Raw genomic sequence first — 27,450 nt, 5'->3', positions numbered from 1 at the left:
TGGGAACTCATAATATCCAAAGTAAAATGGTAGCTTAATATGGCAAGTTATGCTAGGAAAAATAGAGCGTGGGGACTTAACAGAGCTATCTTAGGGGCTTTTAGCTTGACATTCCCCATTTTATAAACGAGGGCCATTATTTATTAAAAGAAAATATATACTCGCATCTAAAGTATAGTAAAACATAAAACATAAGAAATAAAGTGAAAACAATAATCAAAATCATTAACAATGTTCAAAGTTATACTATCCATAATGTTCAAAGTGAAAACAATAATCAAAATCATTAACAATGTTCAAAGCTATACTATCCATAATGCAAGGACTTACCGTTTTTAGAAAACAAATCAACGTCAGAGAGGGGGAGGGAGGCTTTCCCAGTTCAGGCTTTCCCAGTTCAGTCCAGTGAGAAGGTTTGTCTGTGCCATAACGAGAAGGTTTGTCTAGCGTGCCATTTCTGTGAACTGTCTTCCCCTGAGATGCATCTCTTTCACACCCGCATTTAACCCAAACAATGGGGATAGACTCCATCACACATCACCTTACCAGCCTCTCCGCTGGCAAGCTTCTCATCGGCATTTTTGCTCTGGTGATTATATCCTTCTACTCTGGGACGCTCTTTGGAGGAAGGCGCCTAGTATACAGGCTTGATCCACAAGGTATGCAGTACCGAATTTTACTGCAAGTAGCATAACATTCTGTTGCAAGTACCAAATCTTACTGCAAAAGTAGTATACAGCTCTGTTGCAAGCACCAAATCTTACTGCAAGTAGTATAAACTTCTATTGCAAGGTATTCTTCTGATGATGCATCCAGCAGCACTCAGCACTTCAATGGATAACAAACCAGTTTCTACATTTACAACTCAAATTTGCATGCAGTTCTTGAGTAATTCTCAGTGGCCATCTAAATTGAAGATCAGTAGTGCATGTTGCAGGGACCGCCACAGATGCTGAACCTCAACTGCCAGTGCAGATCTCTGCCACCATGCGCCCTGTGGATCCTGTGCAGATGCTTGAACATGGCCAGATGACAGTGTGCCCTCTCCAATACTCGGAGTTTGTCCCTTGCCACAACAGGTCATATGCTAGGATGCTTTCCAAAAGCTTGGACCTTCAGCGCAAACAGGATCTAGAGAGACACTGTCCGCCTCCTGAAGCTCGGCCTTTCTGCCTAGTGCCCCCACCGCAAGGTTACAAGTGTCCTATCAGGTGGCCTGAAAGTAGAGACTTTGTTTGGAGAAGCAATGTGAATCATTCCAAGCTTGCAGAGGTTAAGGGAGGTCAGAATTGGGTGCATGAGAATGGGACAAAGTGGTGGTTCCCAGGTGGAGGTACTCATTTTAAGCATGGTGCTTCTGAGTACATTGAAAGGTGGTAATTTACTTCTACTATCATGAATTTCTGGTCTTTCTAGGAATGTTGACTCTAGGAAAAGATATTCAAAATGTTTCAGTCATTCAAGCCACGCAAATGATACTGAATTATGAATAATGAAGCTGAGTGCCGTTCATGCCAAGGGCTCTTCTCCATTTGGTTGAGGTGTATACTCTATGTCAACTTTGCCAGCTGTAGTGAAGTGTAACCAACTTTCCTTATACAAAATTTCTAATAGTAAGAGGAAGAAGTGGAAGAAACAACTTAACGTCTTTCTTGCATTGTGTTTTTTGCTGCTTGCTGAAGCAAAATGGTGCACAAGGTGTTTGATAATGGAGGCATCTAGGCAGGGCCATACTTTGCAATCTTTTTTTCCATAACACTGAAGGTGGCTTAGAATACAGTGCGATCGTGGAAGAAGAGACAGGTTATAGCTCTATCAACCCTTCTTCCACTTTGGATCCTAGGGCCTCAAGAGTACTTACTTGATCTTTGTGAAGATGGGATTGCACTTGTAAGGAAATGCTAGGAGAAACACAGAGAAATACAAATGTATGACACATGATAAACACAATTTGACAAATGCTCGATGAAGATGAAGGTGTATACAGATGAAAGATGATCCAAGAAGCCTTGAACCCACTTGTCTCAAGGACCGGGGCAGAGGTGAGCTGAGAGTGGTATTGGAGATGGCCAAAAGAGCTTTGAGAGTGTTTTGTATTTGAGATGGATCCCAAAACACAGTAGCAACAGTCAGCAAGAAAGATGATGATGTGCGAAGCAAAGGAGGGAATGAAGCACAGTTCTCCAGGCAGCAAGTGTTAGCGTTGCACATATCTTGGTTGACAGGGCTCATAGCCACAGTGCATTGCACTTCTGTGGAGGTGTATATAATGTTGGCCAACCTGAATTTATGGCCACATTTAATGCTGGCAGATCTGCTTATTGTTTTGTACTTCCACAGCCTATTCATAGGCTGTCTCTCCTCTCCTGCACATCATTCATTGATATGAGCACACTGCATCCTATTGGAGAGTTTATTCTGCCTTGATCTGCCTTGAACAATCTTCTCCTCAATCAAGCCACAAACACTCTAGCTCGCCTCAATATGACTTGCAATCGAGCTCGTGTGTAGACTCACTCTCTGCTGCTCCTCATAACTTGACACGAACAGAAGAAGAAGAAGATGCAATGGTCGATCGCCATGACGCTCCCCACAAGTTGCTATCAACCTGTTTTTATCCACCTTGGAAGATCGTGCAAGATTCATCATTTGGCCCAACACTATTGTTTGTCACTATTTTTCATTAATTAAGCACTTAATCTCTTAATATTTGTGCCACATCATCAGCAGTTTGAAGGCTCTGCCTTAGGGAAAACATTGACCACCCTTCACAAGGTATTCATGACTTGCTGCCCACAATCTTTTTGGCATGATCTGCTGCCCATTATCAGTTGCACACCATCTACAAGTCATGCCATGACCTGTCTCGCCTTTTGTCCTCTGGGAGGCTCTATTCAATACTTTGTATTCCTTTGAGTTGTTTTGGTGTGAACACACCCTATCATCAAACAGTTTTTAGCCGCTTGCATGAGAGGGCTTTTTCCCTATGTGAACACCCCATTTGCAAGTCATATACCTTTTAGGTTTGTACCTTCCTTTTCACTCTTGCATTAGTAATGGTAACATACAAGCAAATTCTCTCTCTCTCTCACACACACACACACACACACACACACACACAAAAAAACTATGTATGTATAGTATATACTATGTGTGCTTGTGAGCTTTGCATCAAACCCAAGCATTAGATGAGTAAAGGTGTTGATGTGGTATAAGGAAGATAACCGAGCATGTGTGGAGATCTAGATTAATGCTGTCGGATTGGAAGATTGCAATTATTTGTTTGCTGCCCAAGGTTCCTTCCCTGCGCACTTTAACACAGTGGAGACCCATTTCTATCATGGGTTTCTTGTATAAAATATTTTCCAAAGTCATTGCCAATAGATTGTGGAAAGTATTTCTACAGTTGATTCATCCATGTCAGTATGGTTTCATTACGGGAAGAAACATCATGCATTATATTTTGAATGGTCAGATGGGGGTTGATTATGCCAAAGCCTTTGGCCAACAAGTTGGGATGATCCAACTAGATATTGAAAAAGCTGTTGATAATGTTAGTTGGTCTTTCATGTAGCAATTGATGTCTACCATGGGCTTTGGTTGTGACATGAGTTCTCTTATAGACACTACTAGTCGGGATCTAGTGGCACATGTTGCACTTAATGAGGGAGTCACTGATGAGATTGCCTTATCTCATTCTCATTGTCAAGGATACCCTCTCAATCCTTTATTGTTTGCATTGGTCACTCGCCCGATGCTCGCTTTGCTAGATAAAATGGTTGATGATGGGAAGATTGTTGGTTTATCTCTTCCTAGTGGTACTCAACTTTTAGGTCAATCTTTGGTAGATGATTCCTTTATGTTTCTTGAGGCTGATTGGACCAATGTGAATCAAGCAATGGCTATTTGGAGTCTATTTGGTTAAGCCTCAGGCCTTCATATTAATGCTCAAAAATCTACATTGATTTCTTGTACAGAGACCAATTTGCAAGTATTGGGCTGGTAGGGAGTTGTTTCTAAAGGAGATATTATTTCACACTTGGGATATCCGGTTGGTGTAGATGTGCCTCCTAGAGCATTGCTTGATTGGATGTCCTTCCATATTCATGATAGGTTTATGTTCAGGAAATCTTAGGGCCATTCTCTTCATGTGTGACTCAATCTATCATGATTAGTATGGTATTTTATGTTTTACCCTTACTTCCTTGGACCAAGAAGTCTCTCTTGGAATCAGTGCAGCCCATCCGCTTTACGTTATGGATAAAGGAAGGCAATCATTTGGGTCAGGTGTGGATATCTTGGTAGCATATTATCACTCCAAAACGGTTGGAGGGACCTGCTTTGATCTTCATATGATAGCTTTGAGAATGGCCCTTTTGCAAGCCCTATGTGGGTAGAGTCATCTTTGAATTGATGTTACAAAATTCTTTATTGAGGAGATTGGTATCTTCCATGGTTGCACGATTATCTGGATGTCTTGGTGGCATGTGTTGAATTCTACATGGCCTCTTATAGTCGTTTCTCCTTACTCATTTGATTGCCTCTTGGCAAGAGATTCTTCACTTTATAGTTTGGCGTCCTCTTGATCTCCAAAAGGAGGCTAATTCATTATAGGCAGAAGTATTGGCCACTTCCAAGCTGCTTAATTGGCTAGATAAAGCTTTATAGTGAGATAAATTTAATCAGATGGCTAGATTGGGGCTATAGACAGTACATGATAGTGTCATTCTTGGGTAGTCCTGTCTTGATTCTTTTTGTCGCATACGCCAGTACTTTTGGGTTCCTAGAGGCTATAGTTGCATTTGGTCCACCTTGCAGGAGTAGGTTCAATAGTATAATTCATTACTTGCTTTTCAACCTAGTTCCCCTTGGCATGACTAGATATTTGTGAAACTTGATGATTTTTAGAAAAGTTCAACTAATTAGATCTACCATTAGATGGTAGAGGATAAGAGATGGGTCATTGAGAAAGCCAGTAAAGTTTGGTGTGCTCACAATAGTAGAGTGAAGTGGTAGGATAGATTTCTTTAATTGTGGAGGTCCAAGATTCCTTATCATGGGAAAGTTTTTATATGGAGACTGCTTATCAGATGTCTCCCTATTGGGGATGCGCTACGTGCCTGCAAGATCGTGTGGTAGATGTACCTTTTGTTAGAAGTGGTGTAGTGATGGAAGCATAGACAAGTGTGAAATAAATTGCTAAACACAAGACAGAAGCGAAAGGAAACAAAAGAACAAAAGAACAAAAGAATATTGCAAAGGAAGAGAATTCAGAGATGGAAATGGAATCCATATACCAAAACACAAGAATGACGCGTACAACAGTGAGCCATTGGTTGCGTGGGTATTGGCATTGCCTCTCTCCAAGAGGAAGACCACTTGAAGAATGATGAATGACTGAATGAGAGGAGGAGGAGCCACTGAATAAATATGCCCAAAATATGCCAAATATGGTAGCTGGTCGGCCAGCAATAAATGCCTAAATAATCATTAAAATGACCGCTATAAAGTGCCTAAATTACCCAATAATATCAAGCATATCCCAGACTCACATATGAGTTGACTAGACTGCTAATACCCTCTCTCAGATCACAGGGAATTTGATACAATACAATGATATAAGGATAATTACATACAACAAAGAACCACTAGAGTAGAACCATGGACACCCAAGTAGTGGGTGATCAAGCCACCACCAAGGTGCCTCAGAGAGAACCTGAGGTCAGCATAACAGATTTCCGTGTTTGTCAACAATGTCTTGTGGTAGCGTGCAAGACTATCTTGTTAAAAATGCCTTTGAATACATGTTACCATGGATTCTCCGCCTTTGGCCAAGGCCACTAAAGTGTCCTCGCATGTGAGCTTAAGACTAGGAGCCAAGCTCGTGCTCTGTCAAATAAATAGCTCATCATGAACTTGGATGTCAATTGCAACTCTAGGATTTGAATTTGCTAGACTTCGGTCAATGCATCAGGAATGTCCCTCTTGAGAACCTGTGCACTTGTATACCTGTGTAGATGAGGCTCGGCTGCCCCGGCTCACCACCCTCTCACACTCCATCTTTGGCATTGGAGAGTTGTGAGCGATGATTGCATCACTTGGAGGACTAGAAAGCAATTGAGGAAGGGGCAATCAAGCCATTCTTGCGATTTGAAGAAGTGGGTTCCTTCCGCACTGCGGACTTCTCCTTGGTTGGAGGATCGGAGTTGGAGTCTGAGGAAGAGGATGACATGTCGGAGTAGTATGCATTCCGCTTCTTCTACTTCTCCTTCTGCTTCCGTGAGGTTGCTAACTCCTTGTAGTCCTTCTGCAAGTGACCCTTCTTACCGCAATGATAACATTGGGCCTTCGACTTCTTCTTCCTATCACCCCTCTCTGTAGTTGTGAAGGCCTCACTGGAACCACCATAATGAGATAAGAGCCTCACGTATAAACACAGATGTCTCATGCTCAAGCAGCATTGAGGACATGTGTAAAGCTCACAGGTGTAGAGAATGTATGTGGCCTCAAAGCATTCACCAATCCATCAAACTCCGGGGGGGGGGGGAGGGGGGCTTGTAGAGTACCGTACCCACAAGATGTGCCTCTGGAAGGGCAGATTGCATGTGTTGAAGCTGGTCTCGTACCTGTGTAACATGGAGCCAAAATGATTGAATGGTGTCCTTGGACTCAAACTTCATCTACTAAAGCTGTCCATAAAGGGTCACAATATGCATAGGGGAAGGTGCCTCGTACATCTGAAGCTTCGACCATATTTCTAGTGATGTCCTATAGGAGGTAAATGTCGGTAGAACTTTAGAAATACACAGAAGTAGTGCAGAATACACAAGTGCATTGTTTGAATCCCATGTAAGCATTCGCTTGTAGAAGTGCATGGAGGAGCCATTTGGAGAGGAGAAGAAGAGAAGAGAGAGGATAAAGGGTATATGGAGAGGGAATACAACCAAACCAATAGCAAAGACTTCACAAAATGAGAGTTCACATGTAGTGTAACAAAAAATTTGATTGAAAATGAAAGCCAATAGCTGCAAAATGAAGAAAAATTCGACAAAACCTACCAAAAACAGCAAAAACGACATGTATACAGCCATAGTTAGGGGGTAGAAAGCCAAAAACGCAAGCTAGTGGAGCATTGAATGCAGCAAATTGACAATTGCAAGCTGAAATCCAGGTGCAAATTGAAAACGTAGGTTGCTGGTCTGAAAAACGTAGGTCTGATTAGTTGGGGAAAGAAAGACTTGTAATCAGCAGAACAATTGCAGCAGGAACCGAGATTCTGCACTTTGATACCATGTCAGAAGTGGTGCATCAATGGAAGCATAAATAAGTGCTGAAATAAACAAGTGAACACAAGATAGAATAGAAAGAAAACAAAAGAACAAAAAAAACAAATGAATATTGCAAAGGAAGAGAACTCAAAAAATGTGCTCGAAAAATGGAATCTATATACCAAAACACCAGAATGACGTGTACAACAGTGAGTCATTGGTTGCATGAGCATTGGCATTGGCAGTGGCTTCTCTCTCCAATAGAAAGACCACTTGAAGAATGATGATGATTGAATGAGAGGAGGAGGAGCCATTGAATAAATAGGCCCAAAATATGCCAAATATGGTAGCTGGTTAGCCAGCAATAAATGGCTAAATAATCACTAAAATAACCACTATAAAATGCCTAAATTACCCAGTAATGTCAAGCATGGCCCAGACTCACACATGCGTTGACTAGATTGCTAATGAGATACCGATTCATCTCTTCATCTCGTGCCCTCTCGCAAGACAGGTTTGGAGCTTTGTTTCATGTGTGTGGACCCTGGTGACTTTTCATGTAACAAACCTTTTGTATATCAATTATTACCAAGACATACTGGCTCAATGATTCCAAATCAATTTGATACTCATGTACTTTAAAAGGCGATTTGTATTATTTAAGTTGAATAAATGTTCATATTTCTAGTTAAGAAACGCCCTATAATTATACTTGTGTCGTCATTGATGAGATGCAAAGTTTTAGTCGAGCTGTCAGATTGACCAGAAAGCTTAGATGACTTAGACTTTTATACTCAGATAGTCACATTGACTAAAAGCCTATATAATGAGTGGTTTTAGAAAGTGAAACTAAATGCCCATGATTGAAGAAACAAACCATGAATCGGTGAACCTATATAATGAAGCTCTCCAAAAGCGGGCAACTCCTAAAATTTAGGAGATTACTATTTTTGAAAGTTGTTCACACGGAAATTTTGTTCACATCAAAGGCTCCACAATTTCACAAGGAACAATTTTGTCTTCAGCAACTATCTTAAATTCTTAACCGTTTGAGAGATTTTTAGAGTAGAAGGTTTGGAGGCTTCTTTCTCTAAAAAAGTGACATGTGGCATCTAGAAGAGGACATATGTCATTTTGAAGAGACAAGTGTTACACTTGTCATTTTTAACAAACACTTGTCATTTGTGACCTCTACTTTTTACTATTGAGCATCCAAGCCCCACACCTATATATTGGAGGTCTCTCTCTTCATTTGAAACAAGCTCTCATGTTGAAATTTTAGCCGCATGCTTTGTACTCTCCTATCTATCTTGTAAGTACCCCGAACAACGTAGTATGCTTAACAATTATGAAATTCGCTTGTTTTCGAGATTTAATATAAAAGAGAATGAACACTTAAAAGCTGAAAATGAAAATTACTCACAAAATTACAGCCATGAAAATGTAAAAGTAATGGAGACAAGATTGAGGGTTGAAGATGGGCAAAATCTCCCCCCCCCCCCCCGAAGGAATGTATTTCTGCTTAACCCAAGTCCCTTAGGAAAGAGCTCAGTTACAATCAACCTGAGAGTAAGGAGAAGTAATTCTCACTCTCACAAGATCATGTAAAGATATACAAACACACATGTATTATCTATTATGCAATGATAAGAACTGATTTCTTTATAGTATGAGTGAAGAAAGAGGGGAAATCAACCTTTCTCCATTTTTGATCAACAGTACATGGATAGGGCTTGCTTCTTGTTGCTAAAATGGAAGAAAGAGCTCTAGAAGGAGGTGCTGTAATGAATTTACAGGCTTGCTGTCCTGTAAAATAGTAGTGATAGAAGAGGGAATATGGAGGAATTTGATAATGGAGAAGCGGGGGATGATGATGGGAATGGATGGGGTCAGTTTCTGGCTATCTGTGGGTGCTGTACATGAGTTTACAACAAAGAAAAATGATGCTGAATGAAGAAAAACGAGCTCTTATTTATAGGAGAGGGAAGAGCTAGTACAAAAGGGGAAAGTGGAGTAGCACAAGACAAGTGTCCAGCCACATGTCATGAGATGTGACAAGTGGTGGGACACTTGGAAACTTGTGACACAAGTGTCTTGACACCTGTCTCTTCTCTATGGCCTTCCTTTTTGGGCTGAATACTGTCAAGAATAGAAACAACCAAATTTAGTAAGCACAGTCAGAGTACAGAATTTACTATTTTTAGAATGACATCCCTATTTTTTAGGACTAGCATTTTTAGGCTAATTCGAGGCTCCTAAAATTTAGGGATCTCCTAAAATTTAGGGACCCCCCAATATGGGTGTCATATGAAAGCTTTTTTCGTGTACATCGCAAAAACGGTATCAGAATCTTCATGTGACTTTCCTATGCAAAGAAATGTGCATTTCAAGCTTTCAGCCCACACAGCACATTGTATAAGCATTTCATGATCATGCCATCTTGTTGATTGTAACTGTCTGTTCTGGTGGATCTAGCCCACACTTCAAGGCATCAATCCTTTTTGTATGCGAGTCTAACCCTGATATGTGTGAGTTTTGGTCACAGGCGCTCAATCGGGCCATATAGGTGAAAGTGTGAACTATCTTTTCTCTAACCCACCGCGTGGGTCTACCATAACTTGTGACCACTCATCAGTGGCCAGCTCCAATGCACTTTTCTTTATATCTAATTAGTGCAAAGGAAACAAATTTAATAAATCATTATATAGACAAATTAATGAAAAAGGATACAAATTCTGTTTCTATAGAGTTGTGACAGCCCTTTGGCTTTTATTCAGCTGTCCTCAGCTGAAAAGCTTCTTGATATGGCTGAAGAATGTCTGGGTAATTCTTCATGAATTTTTCTTCTACCCACTGTGGATCTGTTGTGGGTAGATTCTTGAATTTTAGTAAGAATTTTCGTGTCACAAGGCCACTTCTCGTGGTTCGATCCTTGTGAAACAAAATCTGTTCAGGTTCCAAGAGTTGCTCTGTTTCTTCAACTTCTGGGGGATCTTCAGTAATGGGTTCCTTTGGTTCTGGTCCTATGTAAGGTTTTAGCAAACTTGCATGAAAAGCATTGTGTATTTTCCAATGAGCAGGAAGCTCAAGTCGATAAGAAACTTCATTTATTTTCTCAATCACTTTGAAGGGTCCAAAGTATCTACTGGAGAGCTTTGGAAAATTTGAATTTTGATCGGAACCTTGTTTGAGCCTGCTTTTATCAAACTTTAGCAAGACATATTGATCTTTTTCAAAAGCCAAAGGTCTTCTTCGTTTATCTGCTTGCTTTTTTTGTCGCTCTTGGGTAACTCTGATAGTGGCTTGAACTTGATCCATTGCTGTTTTTAAATTTGAAGCAAACTCATCATCAGCAAAAATCTTATCTTTAGTGCGAATAATTGGAGGAGGAATCACTTTACCCTGTACTATTTCATTTGGAGCTTTCCCTGTGGATGAGTGCACTGTATTGTTGTAAGAAAACTCCAATAATGGAAGATATTTCTCCCATTGTGACTTATGTTCACTAACATAAGCTTTCAATATATCCAAAAGAGTGAGATTCATCACCTCTGTTTGGCCGTCAGTTTGAGGATGGAAAGCTGAGGAGAACTTTAAAGTGGTTCCTAAATTCTCAAATAAAGCACGCCAAAAGTTACTTGTGAATTTGGAGTCTCTATCTGAAATGATCTCAGAAGGCATACCATGTAATCTGAAGATATGTTGAATGCAAAGTCTTGCAGCTTGTGCGGATTTCAATGTTTTATGACATGGAATAAAATGTGATTGCTTGCTGAATCGATCAATTATGACCCAAATCATATCATGACCTTGAGGTGTTCTTAGAATACCTGAGATGAAATCCATTGTGATAGATTTCCATGGATCTTTGGGCACTGGAAGAGGTTGCAACAATCCTGGAGTCTTCTGCCTATCATACTTGGATTTTTGGCATACTAGACAAGCCTCAATGAAGTTATGTGCATCTCTTTGTAATGTTGGCCAATAAAAGTAGCGCTCAATTGCACTTAGAGTGGCTGCCCTCCCTCTATGCCCTGCATAAGGGGGTTCATGACTTTTCTTTAAGCACCTTTTGTCGAACAGGAAGAGTGACACAAAGGCAATTGTTCATGAGAAGGTAAATGTCTTTGATGGAATAATCTGGATGAGAACCTCCTTGCTGTAAATTTGACCAAATTGCTTTTCTCCACATCATTTAGACGGTGGCTTTCAAAGGCTACGGCATGGCCTTCTTGATTTAGCACTGCATCAATACAATCACCGGAAGCATCTGCTTCCACCATAAATGGTTTTACCAAATCTGGAATGATAAGAACAGGTCCAGAAGTAAGAGTTGTTTTCAGCCTTGTGAAGGCTACCTTCTCTTTTTCCTTCCATTGGAAAGAGGTCTTCTTCTTTGTAAGGTCATGAAGTGGAGAAGCCATATGTGCAAAATGCTTGATGAAGCGGCGGTAATCAGAGCATAAGCCAAGAAACGATTGCACCTCATGTACATCATGAAGATGAGGCCATTCTTGGATTATCCTGATCTTTTAAGGATCCATCTGAATCCCTTCAGAAGAGATGATATGCCCAAGGTAATTTATTTTATGCATGAAAAATTCACTCTTTTTACCATTTACCAAGAGTTGATTTTGTTGAAGTAATTGTAGAACAATCTCCAAGTGCTGATGATGCTCCTCTTCATTCTTGCTAAAGACAAGAATATCATCAAAGAAAGTACCGACATATTGTCGATGCTCTCTAAAGATGCACTCCATCATTCGATTAAAGGTAGCTGGTGCATTGGTTAATCCGAAAGGAACCACCAAGAATTCATAAAGACCGTATGATGTGCGGAAAGCAGTTTTGTGTACATCTTGTGGTATTACCCTAATTTGATGATAACCACTCTTTAGATCAATGCGACTGAAAACCTTTGAGCCTCCTAGACGATCCAAAATATCGTCAATTCTGGGAATAGGAAACCGATTCTTCACAGTGATTTTGTTGAGGGCTCGATAATCAATGCACATCCTGAATGTGCCATCTTTCTTTTGAACAAGAAGAACCGGTGAACAAAATGGTGAGCTACTTGGCCTAGTTAGCCCACGGTTGAGTAGGTCTTTGACTTGCTTTCTGATTTCTTCTTATTGAGGACGGCTCACATGGTATGGTGCTATATTAGGAGGAGAGCTGCCCGGAATAATATCAATATGATGGTCTTCTGGCCTTTCTGGGGGAAGCTGATAAGGAAGATCTTCCGAAAAACAATCTTTATATTTTTCCAAGAGCTGAAGTCGCTCTTGGTTTTCAGCATTCATATTATCATAGGTATGGTGTCTCCAGAAACTCCAGCTTGAATCTCGTACTTCTTGCCTTTGTTGGTGAGTTTTACCTTCTTTTTCTGAGAGAAGATGGTTGAATCTACTCTATGATTCCAGGAGCCTTGAATTTGAAACTTGAGCTTGCCAATGTAGGGTGTCACAGTCTTCATTGTGTCACCTTCATCGGCATTTAAAGCTTGGCAAACTTCTGCCAGAGTGTCTATCTCTTCATTCTTTAATCCAAGCTCTTTAGCTAATTGCAAGGAAATGACATTTTCATTCGTCCCAAGATCTATCAAGAATAGTGCTTGCTTACCTTGCAACTGTCCCCAAGCTTTTAATAATTTGCGCATCTCTGGAGTGTGAGTTGTGTTTGCAACTACATCATTGATAGCATTGATTTTCACTAGCGACTTAGGCTTGTTGTCAGAAACCTTGCTTTGTCCTTTGTTTGGACATTGCTTCGCTATGTGGCCTGTTTGTCCACATTTAAAGCACTTCCCTTCTTTCATGAAGCGCTGCTTTTCTTCTTCGGAAAGTTGCTTTGCTTGTGGATATATATTGGAGCGAAATTGAGGAGCATTAGGAGGTGCATAGAGCTTCATCTTCTTTTGATTTGATGGCTGCTTTTGCCGCTGTTTTTGTCCTTCATTTGGGGCTGAATACTCCTCATCATCAGCTACTCTCTTCTTATCATTCTTTTGAAATGATTTGTTGCCATTGTGCTCCATTTCCCATGTCTCAGCGTGGTCAATGAGTTCCCTGAGACTAGAACAATGATAATGATTAAGAGCAGTACGAAGTTTAAAATGCAAACCTCCTTGAAACTTTCTAAGCTTTTCCGAATTGCTGATCTTCTTGAAATGTTGGACCTTCAAAAGTAGCTCCCAAAATCTCTTGGTATAGTCACCAAGAGACTCATTTTTCCTTTGCCAAAGCCAATCCCATTCCATTTTTACATCTCTTTTGAAATGAACAGGAAGAAATTGACTTTGTATCATGGGAACAAAGGACCGCCATGATTTTGGGGCAGCATGATCATATTCCAACCCCGTCCACCAAGTGTGGGCTAAGTCGGTCAAATGTAAAGCTGCAAACTTAATCTTTTCTTTTTCTTTATACTTATCACGACCATACAAAATTTGAAATTGACGAATAAACTTGAGAAGAAGATCAGGATTTCGGGAACCATCATACATACTGAACTTAATCTTCTTTTCAAGTTGAGATAGTGACTTAGTCTTCTTCTTCTTCTTATGCCTTTGTCCATGCCCGGATCTTGAGGTTGAAGATGGTGAAGTGCTTGATGGGGATGAAGATGGAGACGAGGGTGAAGAATGTCGACACCTTTGACGATGATGAGGTCTTCCACGAGAAGGGTCTGACTCTTCGTCACTAGAAGAGGGTCCATCAGAGTAGGCGCCGGATGACTTTGAAGAAGAGGATGAGCTTCGACGTGATCTCTTTCTTTGTCTCGAAGTAGAATGGGACTGCCTCTTAGAAGTAGTTGGACTTCTTGATCGGCTCCTTTCATTGGTATGGCTTTGTCTCCTTGAAGTAGATGGGCTTCTTTCCTTGAATTCTTTGGAATTCTCAACTTTTTCTAGTTTGAGAAGTTGCTCACGAATTTGCTGATTCTCCTCTCTAAGACTTTGAATGGCTTGAAGGATAGCACTAGACTGATCCATTGAGACTCTAAGAAAAATATGCTCAAGCACTCAATGCAAGGGCTGAAAACAAACAAACTTATAATTGTAAACACTACCAGTGTTGGGGTGAGGACCGAGCCAAAGCTTTGATACCACTGTAAGCACCCCGAATAACGTAGTATGCTTAACAATTATGAAATTCGCTTGTTTTCGAGATTTAATATAAAAGAGAATGAACACTTAAAGCTGAAAATGAAAATTACTCACAAAATTACAGCCATGAAAATGTAAAAGTAATGGAGACAAGATTGAGGGTTGAAGATGGGCAAAATCTCCCCCCCCTCCCCCCCGAAGGAATGTATTTCTGCTCAACCCAAGTCCCTTAGGGAAGAGCTCAGTTACAATCAACCTGAGAGTGAGGAGAAGTAATTCTCACTCTCACAAGATCATGTAAAGATGTACAAACACACATGCATTATCTATTATGCAATGATAAGAACTGATTTCTTTACAGTATGAGTGAAGAAAGAGGGGAAATCAACCTTTCTCCATTGTTGATCAACAGTACATGGATAGGGCTTGCTTCTTGTTGCTAAAATGGAAGAAAGAGCTCAAGAAGGAGGTGCTGTAATGAATTTATAGGCTTGCTGTCCTGTAAAATAGTAGTGATAGAAGAGGGAATATGGAGGAATTTGATAATGGAGAAGCGGGGGATGATGATGGGAATGGATGGGGCCAGTTTCTGGCTATCTATGGGTGCTGTACATGAGTTTACAGCAAAGAAAAATGATGCTGAATGAAGAAAAACGAGCTCTTATTTATAGGAGAGGGAAGAGCTAGTACAAAAGGGGAAAGTGGAGTAGCATAAGACAAGTGTCCAGCCACATGTCATGAGATGTGACAAGTGGTGGGACACTTGAAACTTGTGTAACAAGTGTCTTGACACTTGTCTCTTCTCTATGGCCTTCCTTTTTGGGTTGAATACTGTCAAGAATAGAAACAATCAAATTTAGTAAGTACAGTCAGAGTACAGAATTTACTATTTTTAGAATGACATCTCTATTTTTTAGGACTAGCATTTTTAGGCTAATTCGAGGCTCCTAAAATTTAGGGATATTCTAAAATTTAGAGACTCCCCAATATGGGTGTCATATGAAAGCTTTTTTCGTGTACATCGCAAAAACGGTATCAGAATCTTCATGTGACTTTCCTATGCAAAGAAATGTGCATTTCAAGCTTTCAGTCCACACATGCACATTGTACAAGCATTTCATGATCATGCCATCTTGTTGATTGTAACTGTCTGTTCTGGTGGATCTAGCCCACACTTCAAGGCATCAATCCTTTCTGTGTGCGAGTTTAACCCTGATATGCGTGAGTTCTGGTCACAGGTGCCCAATCGGGCCATATAGGTGGAAGTGTGAACTATCTTTTCTCTAACCCACCGTGTGGGTCCATTATAACTTGTGACCACTCATCAGTGGCCAACTTCAATGTACTTTTCTTTATATCTAATTAGTTCAAAGGAAACAAATTTAATAAATCATTATATAGACAAATTAATGAAAAAGGATACAAATTCTATTTCTAGAGTTGTGAGCTCACACATGCACATTGTACAAGCATTTCATGATCATGTCATCTTGTTGATTGTAATTGTCTGTTCTGGTGGATCTAGCCCACACTTCAAGGCATCAATCCTTTCTGTGTGCGAGTCTAACCCTGATATGCGTGAGTTCTGGTCACAGGCGCCCAATCGGGCCATATAGGTGGAAGTGTGAACTATCTTTTCTCTAACCCACCGCGTGGGTCCACCATAACTTGTGACCACTCATCAGTGGCTAGCTCCAATGCACTTTTCTTTATATCTAATTAGTGCAAAGGAAACAAATTTAATAAATCATTATATAGACAAATTAATGAAAAAGGATACAAATTCTGTTTCTATAGAGTTGTGACATATCTCTCATCTAGGAAACACTTTTTACTTAGCTTGATCTAATTCAAACACTAAAGAAGAGAATCAACTTGCCATCCGGAGTTTGCAGAAATTAGGGCTTTAAAACCCTAGTCTTGAGAATTGCAACAAATCAGCCCTCTTGTATATGGTTCAAGTACTTGGTGCCCATGGCTTTGTTTCAATAAATTCTTGAAAAGGGGGAGGGGCCGGTTCCCCTCTCAGTGTGGTGTTGACTTTTCTCTCTCTCTCTCTCTCTTTTCTAAATTTTCACGGTGATAATTGATCAAGTTGGCTAAGTTCAAAGTATTGTCATTCTCACGTTCTTTCCCTTACTTATATTGCAAGCAGACGCCATTTTGTTCTTGGGTCTTGGGAAAGATGCCTTCTTTGTCCACCTTACAATTAGATCATCTTTGCCTCTTCCATTTTCTCAGATGGACAGCTCTTTGACACATTTGGGATATCCATAATGGCTTCATTTTTGATTCAGCAGGCATTCAGTCTTGTGGCCCATGTTCAAGGATTACTGTTATGGGAGATCTCTTCCATGGTTTTAGTGGACCTGGTTCTTCTTGATGTGGCTTATCCTTGGTTTCATATTGCTTGCTCTACTCCTATTGTGCCGCCTGCACGTTATTTATGTGATATGTTTTGGTAGTCTTTTGGCTTGACTTGTGATTGAAGGGATTGTTATGGTTGGCTAGAAGGCCTGATGTAGATACTTTTATTTATTTAATTTAAGCTTCTTCAAGAGAGAGAGAGAGAGAGAGAGAGAGAGAGAGAGCACAATGATAGATGAAGGAAGAAGAGTCTGATTCAAATAAAGAAGGCTGAATACAAGTTTGTGTGGACTGCCCGCATCAGTGAGGCCATCGGACTGATGAGCAAGGAGAGTAGAATGCAGGCAATGATGAGGAGATGAAGATGAGGAACAAGAGGGTGATGTTTATGATGATGTGTTGGAGGCACAAGGGCAGCCACCAATATAGGTGGTGGTGGCAAAAACTGGCTGACCTGCTGCCCTGATGGGGCAGGTCCTAAATGGGCTGATTGCCATGCTTGTGCCACACACTGACAAACCTGACGGTCAAAAGGCCATCCAGCTATACACTTGTGAAATGCACCTGAAAATGGCTGGAAATGCTGAGGGAGCCTGGCTGGAAATTGCAGTAATAATAGCATACAAAAATGCATGATGATGACACAATGGTAGAGCTCCAATATCTTTGTTAGGCTTTGATGGAGCTCACAAATAGGACATGAGAGTAGAAATATAATGAATGCTATCCTGGTTAGGATTCAGCAGCGCACACACACACACTCACTCACACACTCATAGTAGGAGCAACGAGAGGAGAGTTTTAGAAGGTCACATCCGCTATAGGAGAATGATGATGAAAGTATAATCCTTAATGTACTAAAGTACCACACCCATTGATGGTTGTCCGCATGGGAAAAAACCCTTTTTGTAGTAGCTAGAAGTTAAAAAGTGCCCATGGATAAAGGAGCGTTCACACCAAGACTAGGGATAGGAAATTGGTAGATCAAAATGGTAGTAAGCCTAAGGCCTTGCGAAAGGCTTCAAACATCTCTTTAGAGAGAGCTTTTGTAAACACATCTACCAAGTTGTTTTGTGTAGGGACATAAACCAAGTCAATCTCCTTTGCATGGAGCCTCTCTCTGACAAATGATAATGTACCTCAATGTGCTTAGTGTGAGTATGAAATACTGGATTCCTCACAACTGCCATGGCACTCTTGATTGTTAGTATAGATAGGAATAGGTGATTGCTGTCACTAAGATTCAACTTCATAGCTAGATGTAGCCTCTGTAGATTGCTTCTTGGTCAACCAAGAGATACATGAATCACTAAGTATGAAACAATTACCACTAGTGGACACTTGTATGTCAAAACAACTAGCCCAATCACTGTATGGGAATGCATGCAAGCAAAGAGAAGTGCCTTTAAGATGGCAAAAGACACGTTTGATTGCCAATGTGTAGTACCAAGACTGTGCATAAAGTGTGCCGACTGAGAGACCCCAAACTGAATATCCAGCCATGTATTACACAAATACAATAGACAGCCAACAACCTACTAGTAAAGAGAAGCATAAAATGGATCTTCTGCATCTTCAAGTGTAAACTTGTGGTTTGTCTCAATTGGAGTAGAGTTATCTTGTAGTCTTGCATCTGAAAATGCTCAAGGTGTATGCCAAGATAGTAGTGTAAGTGGCCAATTTCTATGATATCAAAAACATGCTGCAATTCAGCTTTTAAGCTTGCAATCTATGTCTCATGAGGTCCAATCAACAACATATTATCTACATAAAGAATGATAATTAAAAGGTTATCCCCATCTTTGTGGACATAAAGCGTGCTTTTAGTGTATGAATTATTGAAGCCAAGAGCAATCAAATATGGATGTATATTTTCGTACCATGCCCTAGTTGCATGCTTCAAACCATAAAGAGCCTTATGCAAGTGGTAAACTTTATGCCAAACAACCAAAGGCACGTATGTGTGATACCACTAGTTTCTGACCATTCCAAGCCTCATAAGGTGTACATTCAGCCAATGCTTTAGTGGGGCTACAATTCAGCACATATATTGCACACATGATAGCATCAAGCCAAAACCTTAGGGGTAGCTTATCGTGTGAAAGTATACAACGTGCCATTTCCATCAAAGTGTGATTCTTTCTTTTAGCCACACCATTTTGTTGAGGTGTGTAAGGCGTAGTATACTGATGTGTAATACCCCTTTCAACCAAAAAGGAGTTAAACTCTTGTGACTTGTATTTCCCCTCTCGATTTGTACAGAGTGTAATCAACTTACATCCACTGCTATTTTCAGCCAAGGCCAAGAAGGTTTTAAAGTATGCAAACGCTTTTGATTTGTGAATCAAAGTATATGCCCAAGAATGATGGGTCATGTCATTAATGAAGGTAACAAAGTACAAGTATCCTTTGATGGATTTGACATTCATGGGCCCACAAATAGCACTATCGACAAGCTGTAATTTCTGATTAGTATTCATAGATTAAGCCTAGGGAAATAAAGCATGATGCATTTTGCCAAGTATACAACTCTCACATACATTATGGGTAGTTGCTTTCAACGGAGGGAGATCTAGCACGATATTTTTACTTCTCAAGCAAACAAACTCTATAATTAAGATGACCAAATCGAGTACGCCATAACTCAGTGTCATCCATAATGGTGGCTTCAACTTGTAATGCATCCTTTGATGCTCTTCTCTCACATAAATCAAACTGATATGGGCCATTGTACAATGCACCAGCGACAACGAGAGGATCCACCTCGCGATAGTCATAGATATCGCATCCATCCATACGGAATTTAACCAAAAACCAGTATATGCAATGGCTGAAACTAAAAGCAAGTTTTTCTTTATGCCAAGCACATATAAAACCTTTTCAAGCATGATAATTTTTTCCATCTAGTGCAACAATGAGAATTTGTCCAATGCCTTGGATTGCATATGAAGCATTATTTGCACATACAATTGATCCATCCTTTTGTACATTTGCATATGATACAAACAAGTCATGAAAGGATGTTATGTGCTTGGATACCATTGTCAAAATACCACGTATTGCTGCTTTCAGCCATTGAAAAGCCATGTACATGAAAGAGGGATCATATGAACAACGCACGACAAAAGCATAAGATTGATCAATATCCAACTTGCTAAATGTGCTATTGCATCCTTTGCACTTGCTGAATTTTCAGCAACAGTCATGCTTGATATTTGCAATCCTCTTTTTGCATTCCTCAATGATATGCCCCTTTTTCCTTGCAATAACTGTATCTCTTTTTCTTAGCAACCTCATCCTCGGTGCTCAAAGAGTTGTAGAGAAAGCTGATTTGCCTTTGCCCTTTGAGTTTGGTGGCTGCCATGGCTCCCCTTTGTTTCTATGGCTGGCTGCAAATGCTTGATTTTCTATACTTATATTAGAGTAAGGCACCCGTGATTGCTCTTCTTGCAATAACAATGACACTAACACATCAAATGTGTACGCATCAACATCTCCTTTTGCAAGTAAGTGAAGTGTAGTGGCAAAACTCTGGTAAGTGTTAGGTAGGCTAGCCAAGATTGTAGAAACAACAGAAGCATTGGGAATTATCTCATCAATATTTGCAAGTTGCTTTATTATATCCTTGCCACATGTAATATAGGCATCCATTGAATCACCTTCTATGATGTGCTCCACCTCAAGTTGTTTGTGCAAATAGGCTACACGAGCCTCATTGTGCACTTGATACAACAAGGCAAGTTTATACCGAGCATCCTTGGCTGATGTGCATGATCGAATATGCAGGATAACTTGTCTTTTGCATAGAGTGTAATCAAAGTATGTGCTTGGGCATCTCACCGATCCCATCTCAAGTAATCAACAATGGGAGGTGCAAGAGGAGCTGGAGTGGAAGACCCACTCGTGACAGTGGATGAACAAGATGAGCTTGCAACATTTTGTGTAGTGGGGCTTGTAGGCTAGGCCTAACATCTGAATTAGATACATATCCCCAAAGTTGTTTGGCAACCAAAACATTCTTCATCATGTATGCCCACATTGGATAATTCATGCCATCCAATTTATCGGAGTCCCCAAACATATTCAACAAGTCATTTTGGCTTGCCATTGCTTGCTGCATACAATTGGTTTTTCACAATAACGGTTGCCAAATGTGTACATGTAGGTCCAACAATATGAAAAGTGAGGAAAAGCCTAAAAACTTTTAGTTTGGCACACAATTGATGATGTCAAAGAAAAATTTGCAGCCGACAAGGCTCTAATGTTTGTCAATGTTAGTGTAGGTGTAAGTGGCCTCAATGTCGATGAATTTGGACAAATTTCATAAAATACCCAAATTTATTTGATGAAATTTGGTGAAATTTGGGCTTGACTGTGAAAAGGCCCAAATATTTGACGGAAAACTGGCAATATTGGGCATTGAACATAGGATCCCCAAAAATTTGGTGAAATTTGAGGGTTTTAGGCAAAAGCCCCAATTTTTTTGAAGAAATTGAGTGGAAATTGAAGTTTGTTGCAAAAATACCCAAATTCTATGCCTGTGGAGAGGCTGGTGCACGAGAAGAGGCTTTATATTGTGGAAATTATGTTGATTAAGGCTGATAAAATAGCAATAAGTAATAATTTAGACTGTTAGGGCTGAGTCGACATGGTCCAAACTGTCATGTTAAACACGCTATGTGTCAGGACAGACAGCGACAGTTTAGATAATGGTTAAGCGGTGTTTCCTACAGGTGATAGTTAGGTAGGACATGTTTGTGATGACAAGGAGATTGTCCAGAGAAACAAACATCAACAGCTAGGCTGCATGACAGGGTGATTGAAGAACAGACTGTTGGACAACAGTGCAGAGGCAGGAATTGTTGAGCAGCAGCTGCAGGCAAGACGTGATTGTCAGGCTGTAGGTCAACGTTGTTGAACCTGTTGATGTGAATTGTAGGTTGCCTGGGCTGACCGACGTAGACTGTTGGGCAGTTGGCGAGAAGGCTGAAGCAAGCACAAACAGGTTGCACAAGGTGGGAAGCTTCAGGGACAAAATGCTCAAGTGGATTTCCAGTGCAGATAGATCACAAACAGCAGTGGCCAAGTTCAAGACTCAATGGTGGCTGAGGCGACAACGGCTCGTGAGCAAAGTGGTGGCTGATAAGAGGTATGGCTCTGATACCACTGTTAAGTGAGAATGATAATGAAAGGGCAATCCCTAAGGTACTTAAGTACCACACCTACTAACGGGTGTTCACATTAGAGAATAACCCTTTTCCAGTGAGAAGGTAAAAAGTGCCCGTGGATAAGGGAGCATTCACACCGGAGCTACATAGGAACACGAGCTAGCTTGTGACATTAGCTCACAAGTAGGAGATGAGAGCAAAAATACAATGAATGCTAATAGTGCATGACATTCAACATCATATTAGAGCTTCGGGCAGGCTCTTGCTTGTGACATTAGCTCACAAGCAGGAGATGAGAGCAGAAATACGATGAATGCTAACAGTGTGCGACACTCAACATTATATTAGATTTGGTGCCTTCAAACATCTCGGGGTGAGATTAAAGTGGAGTGATGGATGTCTTGCTCATCACAGTTCATGCTGTTCATTGCTCTTTACTTTGCATTAGTTGCAGTTTTATGGACAACGAACTTCAAAGAGCAACTTTCCTTTCATGTGAACTGGATTTCACATCTTTTCCAAGACTCCTGATATTGATTATGATTAGTATTCTCCCTTTTTTCAATGTTTGTGATATTAGACTATGTTCACACTGAATATCACCTTCGTTGCACATTAGTATACTATAATCTAGTGGTTCAGCAAAATAAAAAATGTGTGTCCCTTTTAAAGTAATGGAATGGATACTTAGGACAATGTGGTCATGATCAGCAGCCTTACTGTCTAATCAGTCATGTGACTCTTTCTTCACTGAGGGCCAAGGTAATCTCGACTTGGAGTTTCACCATCCATTCTGGCTGTTTCCCCTGAGCTTTTCCGACAATTCGTATTTTGGCTCAAGAGCCATTTAGAGACAGTCTAAATCAAAGCATATCCTGAAACCATATGAAGAACATTTAGAAAACTTGTCATGCCAACAAAGTGTTGGACTTGGACAATAGGCCCATAGCATTCGATACATACACCAGAACACCTATGCACATTGTATGCAGTCCCTTGAAACATTTTGCTCATCAAATGGTCTGAAATGGTGGAATAGTAGTTTGAATGCCAAAACCAGGAAACAAATGGAAGAGCACCTAGGCATATGTTATAACAAGCTCTCACAAATTGGGAAACTGAGGCAAAGTGATTTGGAATGACTTTCACATTACATTTTAATCTCAGTTTAACATCACAGCTGAATTATCTTTAATCTCAGTTTGATGTCATGGCTGAAATATCTTTAAGTGCAAAAATCTGATCCTAACAAGACTGCTCAAGGCATAAAAATCCAGTTTGGTGTGACACAAGTTAACTGTATCTTACTGCAGATTAGGAAATATGATAACCAATGATCAAGGTACCTTGAAGACAGCAGGTGTGAGTCAAGTGCTCGACGTTGGGTGTGGTGTTGGAAGTTTCTCTGCTTATCTTCTTCCACTAGGGATTACCACCATGTCATTTGCACCCAGAGATGAACATGAAAATCAGCTTCAGTTTGCGTTAGAACGCGGAATTCTTGCTATGCTGTCAGTTCTTGCTACAACTCAACTCCCTTACCCGAGCAAGTCTTTTGACTTAGTCCACTGCTCTCGTTGTCGAGTTGATTGGCATGAATTTGGTAAATGGTTTTTTGAATGTGCACCTCCATTTTTAGCCTTCCACAGTTTGAATTTCAATGATTTGAAAGAGTAGAATATGAAGCCCTAAATTTGTATAGCGATGAATTGACTCTGCTTGTTAGATGCTGTTGTTCCATGTAGATGGAGTTTTACTCAAAGAAGTCGATCGGATTTTGAGACCAAAGGGATATTTTGTGTACTCTGCTCCCCCAGCCTATAGATCAGATAAGAATTTCCCTCAGGAATGGGTGTCTATTCTAAACTTCACGAGTCTTATGTGTTGGAAACTCATTGCACGTGAGGTTCAGACAGCCATTTGGCAGAAGACATCAAACCGGTCTTGCCAGTTGGAGAATGCAAAACGTTTTGCACTTGTTTGTGATGAAAACGATGATCCAGATAAGTCTTGGAATCGGCCCATGAAAAATTGCATCCATCTTTCTGAAGAAGCTGAAGATATCAGGCCACTTCCTTCGTGGCCAGATCGTTTGTGGACTGCTCCGCAACGCCTTACAGGTAACAACATGAAGATATGCAACTGTTCCTTCGCTTCCTTTGATGTAATAATGCTGAAAGAAATGAGTTCTTGGAATGCAGCTTTAGGAGGCAGCTCAGCTCAATTTGAAGCAGATACAGTATTTTGGAAAGAACAAGTTATGCTTTATTGGCGTCTAATGAAAGTTCCAGATAATTTTATCCACAATGTGATGGATATGAATGCCTATTATGGAGGTTTTGCAGCAGCTTTAGTGCCAAAACCCCTATGGGTGATGAATGTAGTACCCTCAAGTGGAAAGAACACATTGCCTGTGATTTATGATCGAGGTTTAATGGGGACTTTCCATAACTGGTAAAAGGGCATTCTTAAACTCCAGACTTTATAGCTGAAATGTTGACTGGTTTCTTGGTTTCTTTATCTTTTGTAACTGGTGGGAATAAAAGAACATTCTTTTAAACTTCAAAGGCTTTTTGGTTGAAATGGTAGTAGTACATGCTTATACGATCTCTTGGTTGTGAGCCCTATCATCGAGACAGTGGGGGACATTATGGAGCTCTGACAGTTTTTGTTTATGGTAGGTTTGGTCATTTTAGTTAACAGTGACCAGCTATGTTGTGGCCAAATAACTTTAGTTCACATTTAAGGTCTTCTATAGATAGACCCTAGTGCGATTGTCTTCTTGCCTTAGTGGCTGTCACCATCATATGGCTGTTAGAGGTCACCTCCTGGATGGGTGGGTAGGCAGAGCAGTGGACAGGCGTGGGCAGTGCAAGCAGCACAGGGAGGTGCACAGGCAGGTGCACAGGCAGCACAGGCAGCAGTTGGCAGGTTTGGGGCAGTTGGCCAGGCAGGTTGGACTGCCATGTGGCAGATCTGGCTGATCGCACCAGCGGGACCAGATCAGCCTGGCTGACTGCATCATTCTCTCCCCTCTCTTTTTGCCTATTTATAGGTGCTGCCCTTGTGGACATGATTACTTCAGTTTTGTACAGAGTGTGAGGCCCCTTTGGCTGAGTGCATACATGCACAACCTTTTGTACTGTTCTGCCCCGATTTATTTCAGTGGTCAGCATTCTTTCTTTCTGCATTCTCTCTAAGGATCCATCCCATTCCCCACCATCACCTCTAGTGGTTCCCTCATACCTACCATTCCTTTCAAAGGGGGATGATATTGGAGATGCAAGTATGGATTGATGGACCCTTTCTGTTTCAGAGGGATTCCCAGGATTGAGAAGAGCTTCTTCTATGGGCCTTGCTTTCATGTGGTGGCCTCTTTCCTTCGTCCTTGAGCCACCATCCCCTGCTGCTTGCATACCCACCCCATGGCCCTTGGTCCTTGTTGTTTCTTGGCAGGTTTTGGCTCCTTCAATAGCTCCTTCCTATTGTCTCTCTATTGGCTCGCGCAATTTTGACTAGATTTTTCTGGAGTGATTCGTTCAAGGCCCTCTGCTCCCATTGGCCTATGGTGGCCTCCCGTTGGATTGGGTTTTCATCTAGCTCCCTGCTATTGTCTCTCTATTGGGTTAGAGGCTTGGCTTGCACAATTTTGACTAGATTTTTCTGGAGTGATTCGTTCAAGGCCCCCCGCTCCCATTAGCCTATGGTGGCCTCCCGTTGGACTGGTTTTCATCTAGAGTGGGCGTCTCATTCCTTGGCCGGCGCTCAACATTGATGGATTTCATCGGTAGTGGCACTCCTTTTGCCACACTCGGATTTGTTCCATTTCCTTTGGCTTTTTGCCACATCTAGGCTGTGAGAGGGGGTGTTAGTAGTCATGGGTGTCATATTTGGTCATCTTGTGTCTGTAAGCCTCATCTAATTCAGATGAGGACATTTGGAGCTTTGACATAGTGAGTGTTTGTCATTTTATGTGTCCTAGAAACTTCAGGTGGAGGTGACACCATTGCATTTTGTTTCTAGCTTGGTGGTTGTTTTGGTCATTTGAGTGAGCTAACCCGGGCACTCATGTTTTTGGCCTGGTTTGTTTGTATAGCAATTGTGGCCTTTGTTGGCCTATTTTTAGGCAGCCTGCCCTCTCAGTCTGTTCATCCATTATTCAGCCAGCCCTCCTCATTTTGCTCTCATCTCTGCTCCCATTTGGGGTCCATACTGATGCTCAATGTTGCATGTTGAGGCTGATTGTTGCAGCCTTGTAGCATTGAGCCTTCAGTCAGTTTGTTCCTTCTCTATTTTGTGTTTCTTTCAGTCTCCTCTATTCGCTCCATGTTCACTTTTCCTTTTGCTGCACATCGACACCACATTTTCCCCTTGCAATTTGTCCTTGGCATCAACATCCTCTGGTTCCATCATAGCCCACCCTTTCTTCATATCGTGGTGGGATGATTAAGCCCCATCTCAGTCAGTGTAATAAAGGACAAGTTGCCTATGTAAATTGTTATATGAGCCTTGCTCACCACGCTATTGCTTTGGGTTTACACACAACCACGTTGATTCTAGTGAAAGGTGCTTTAGCATACCTTCGGATATTTCTATGGGGCAGCTCCTTCTAGCAAGCAAAGAACATTCCTTGCTTCGCCTTTCCATCCCTTGAACAAGAAATTCTAAATAGAGCGGTAGCAATGGGGGTAAAGAATTTCTAGTGGACAATAGTTGGGACTTAGGATGGAGTATAAAAGAGCACAAGGTGCCATTGTAAAGAACTTTTGGATCATTTCACAAACATCTAATTCTCAGCTTAGCATTAGCATTAGCTTAATATTCTTGTACTTTCTTGCAACAACCATGGCTTCCTTGTGCTGTGGATTTAATGGAAAGATTATCCATGGCATGGTCATGATTTAGCATTTTTTTGTGTAATTTTCTATTTTCTAGGACTAAGCTGTCAGATTAATTCTAGTTAGAGTAGGCCTCTTTTACATTGGTATCAGAACTTGATTTAGATCTTGTTAATGGAGTCGTTTTCATGTCACAATCTAGTTACCACCATCAAGATAGGGTATTGAAGTTAGATACTTGGTCATAGGACTCGGTTACAACTTGACGGTGACTAAATAGGCTCTTCCACAACAAATTGTGACCACTCTTGAAGGACATGGACAAGATCTAGAGCAAAATGGTGGAGTCCTTGCCATTTTAGCAGGTTGTGACCTTTTTTTCAAGCCATTCTGCAAGTTCTTGGACAAAAATGGGGCTCATAGACTTTAGTGGAGACTAAAGGCTTGACTACTTTTCAAGAAGCAAGGTTCTCTTTCCTTTCCCGAGCTCTTGTTCAAGTTTTCATGGAAGAAATCTCTCTCTCTCTCTCTCTCTCTCTCTCTCTCTCTCGGCTTCCTAAGCATTCAATATACCTTGCTTATGACTCTTTACATCATGAGGATCAAAGCCATAACCAATAAGCCCTGCCTTGCAAACCGGAGTTCACACAGTACTTGAGGATGTCTTTGCGCAGGCTGGGCTGAAAATTCAGGGAGAAGAT

General features: G+C 40.9%; 1 protein-coding gene across 3 annotated transcripts in view; it reads left to right on the top strand.

The window, feature by feature from the left end:
- The first annotated feature begins 369 nt into the window (after window positions 1-369).
- Window positions 370-27,450, top strand: part of LOC148011356 (putative methyltransferase PMT6) — a 50,751-nt gene continuing 23,670 nt past the window's right edge. The window contains exons 1-5 of one of the 3 annotated variants that reach the window (XM_087670227.1): window positions 370-659; window positions 926-1,373; window positions 23,225-23,514; window positions 23,657-24,031; window positions 24,113-24,365. In XM_087670227.1, the coding sequence (XP_087526353.1) occupies window positions 515-659; window positions 926-1,373; window positions 23,225-23,514; window positions 23,657-24,031; window positions 24,113-24,365 (1,511 nt within the window). In that variant the 5' untranslated portion in view covers window positions 370-514. Of the gene's footprint in view, window positions 660-922; window positions 1,374-23,224; window positions 23,515-23,656; window positions 24,032-24,112; window positions 24,366-27,450 lie in introns of all 3 variants that reach the window. The other 2 variants (XM_087670226.1, XM_087670228.1) reach the window with 2 other exon arrangements.

The sequence above is a fragment of the Lygodium microphyllum genome, chromosome 28 (assembly GCF_053477565.2).
Source record: "Lygodium microphyllum isolate KBCC chromosome 28, Lygodium_microphyllum_v1.1.10, whole genome shotgun sequence".
Lineage (NCBI taxonomy): Eukaryota > Viridiplantae > Streptophyta > Polypodiopsida > Schizaeales > Lygodiaceae > Lygodium > Lygodium microphyllum.
This window is presented reverse-complemented; position numbering and strand designations above follow the sequence as displayed.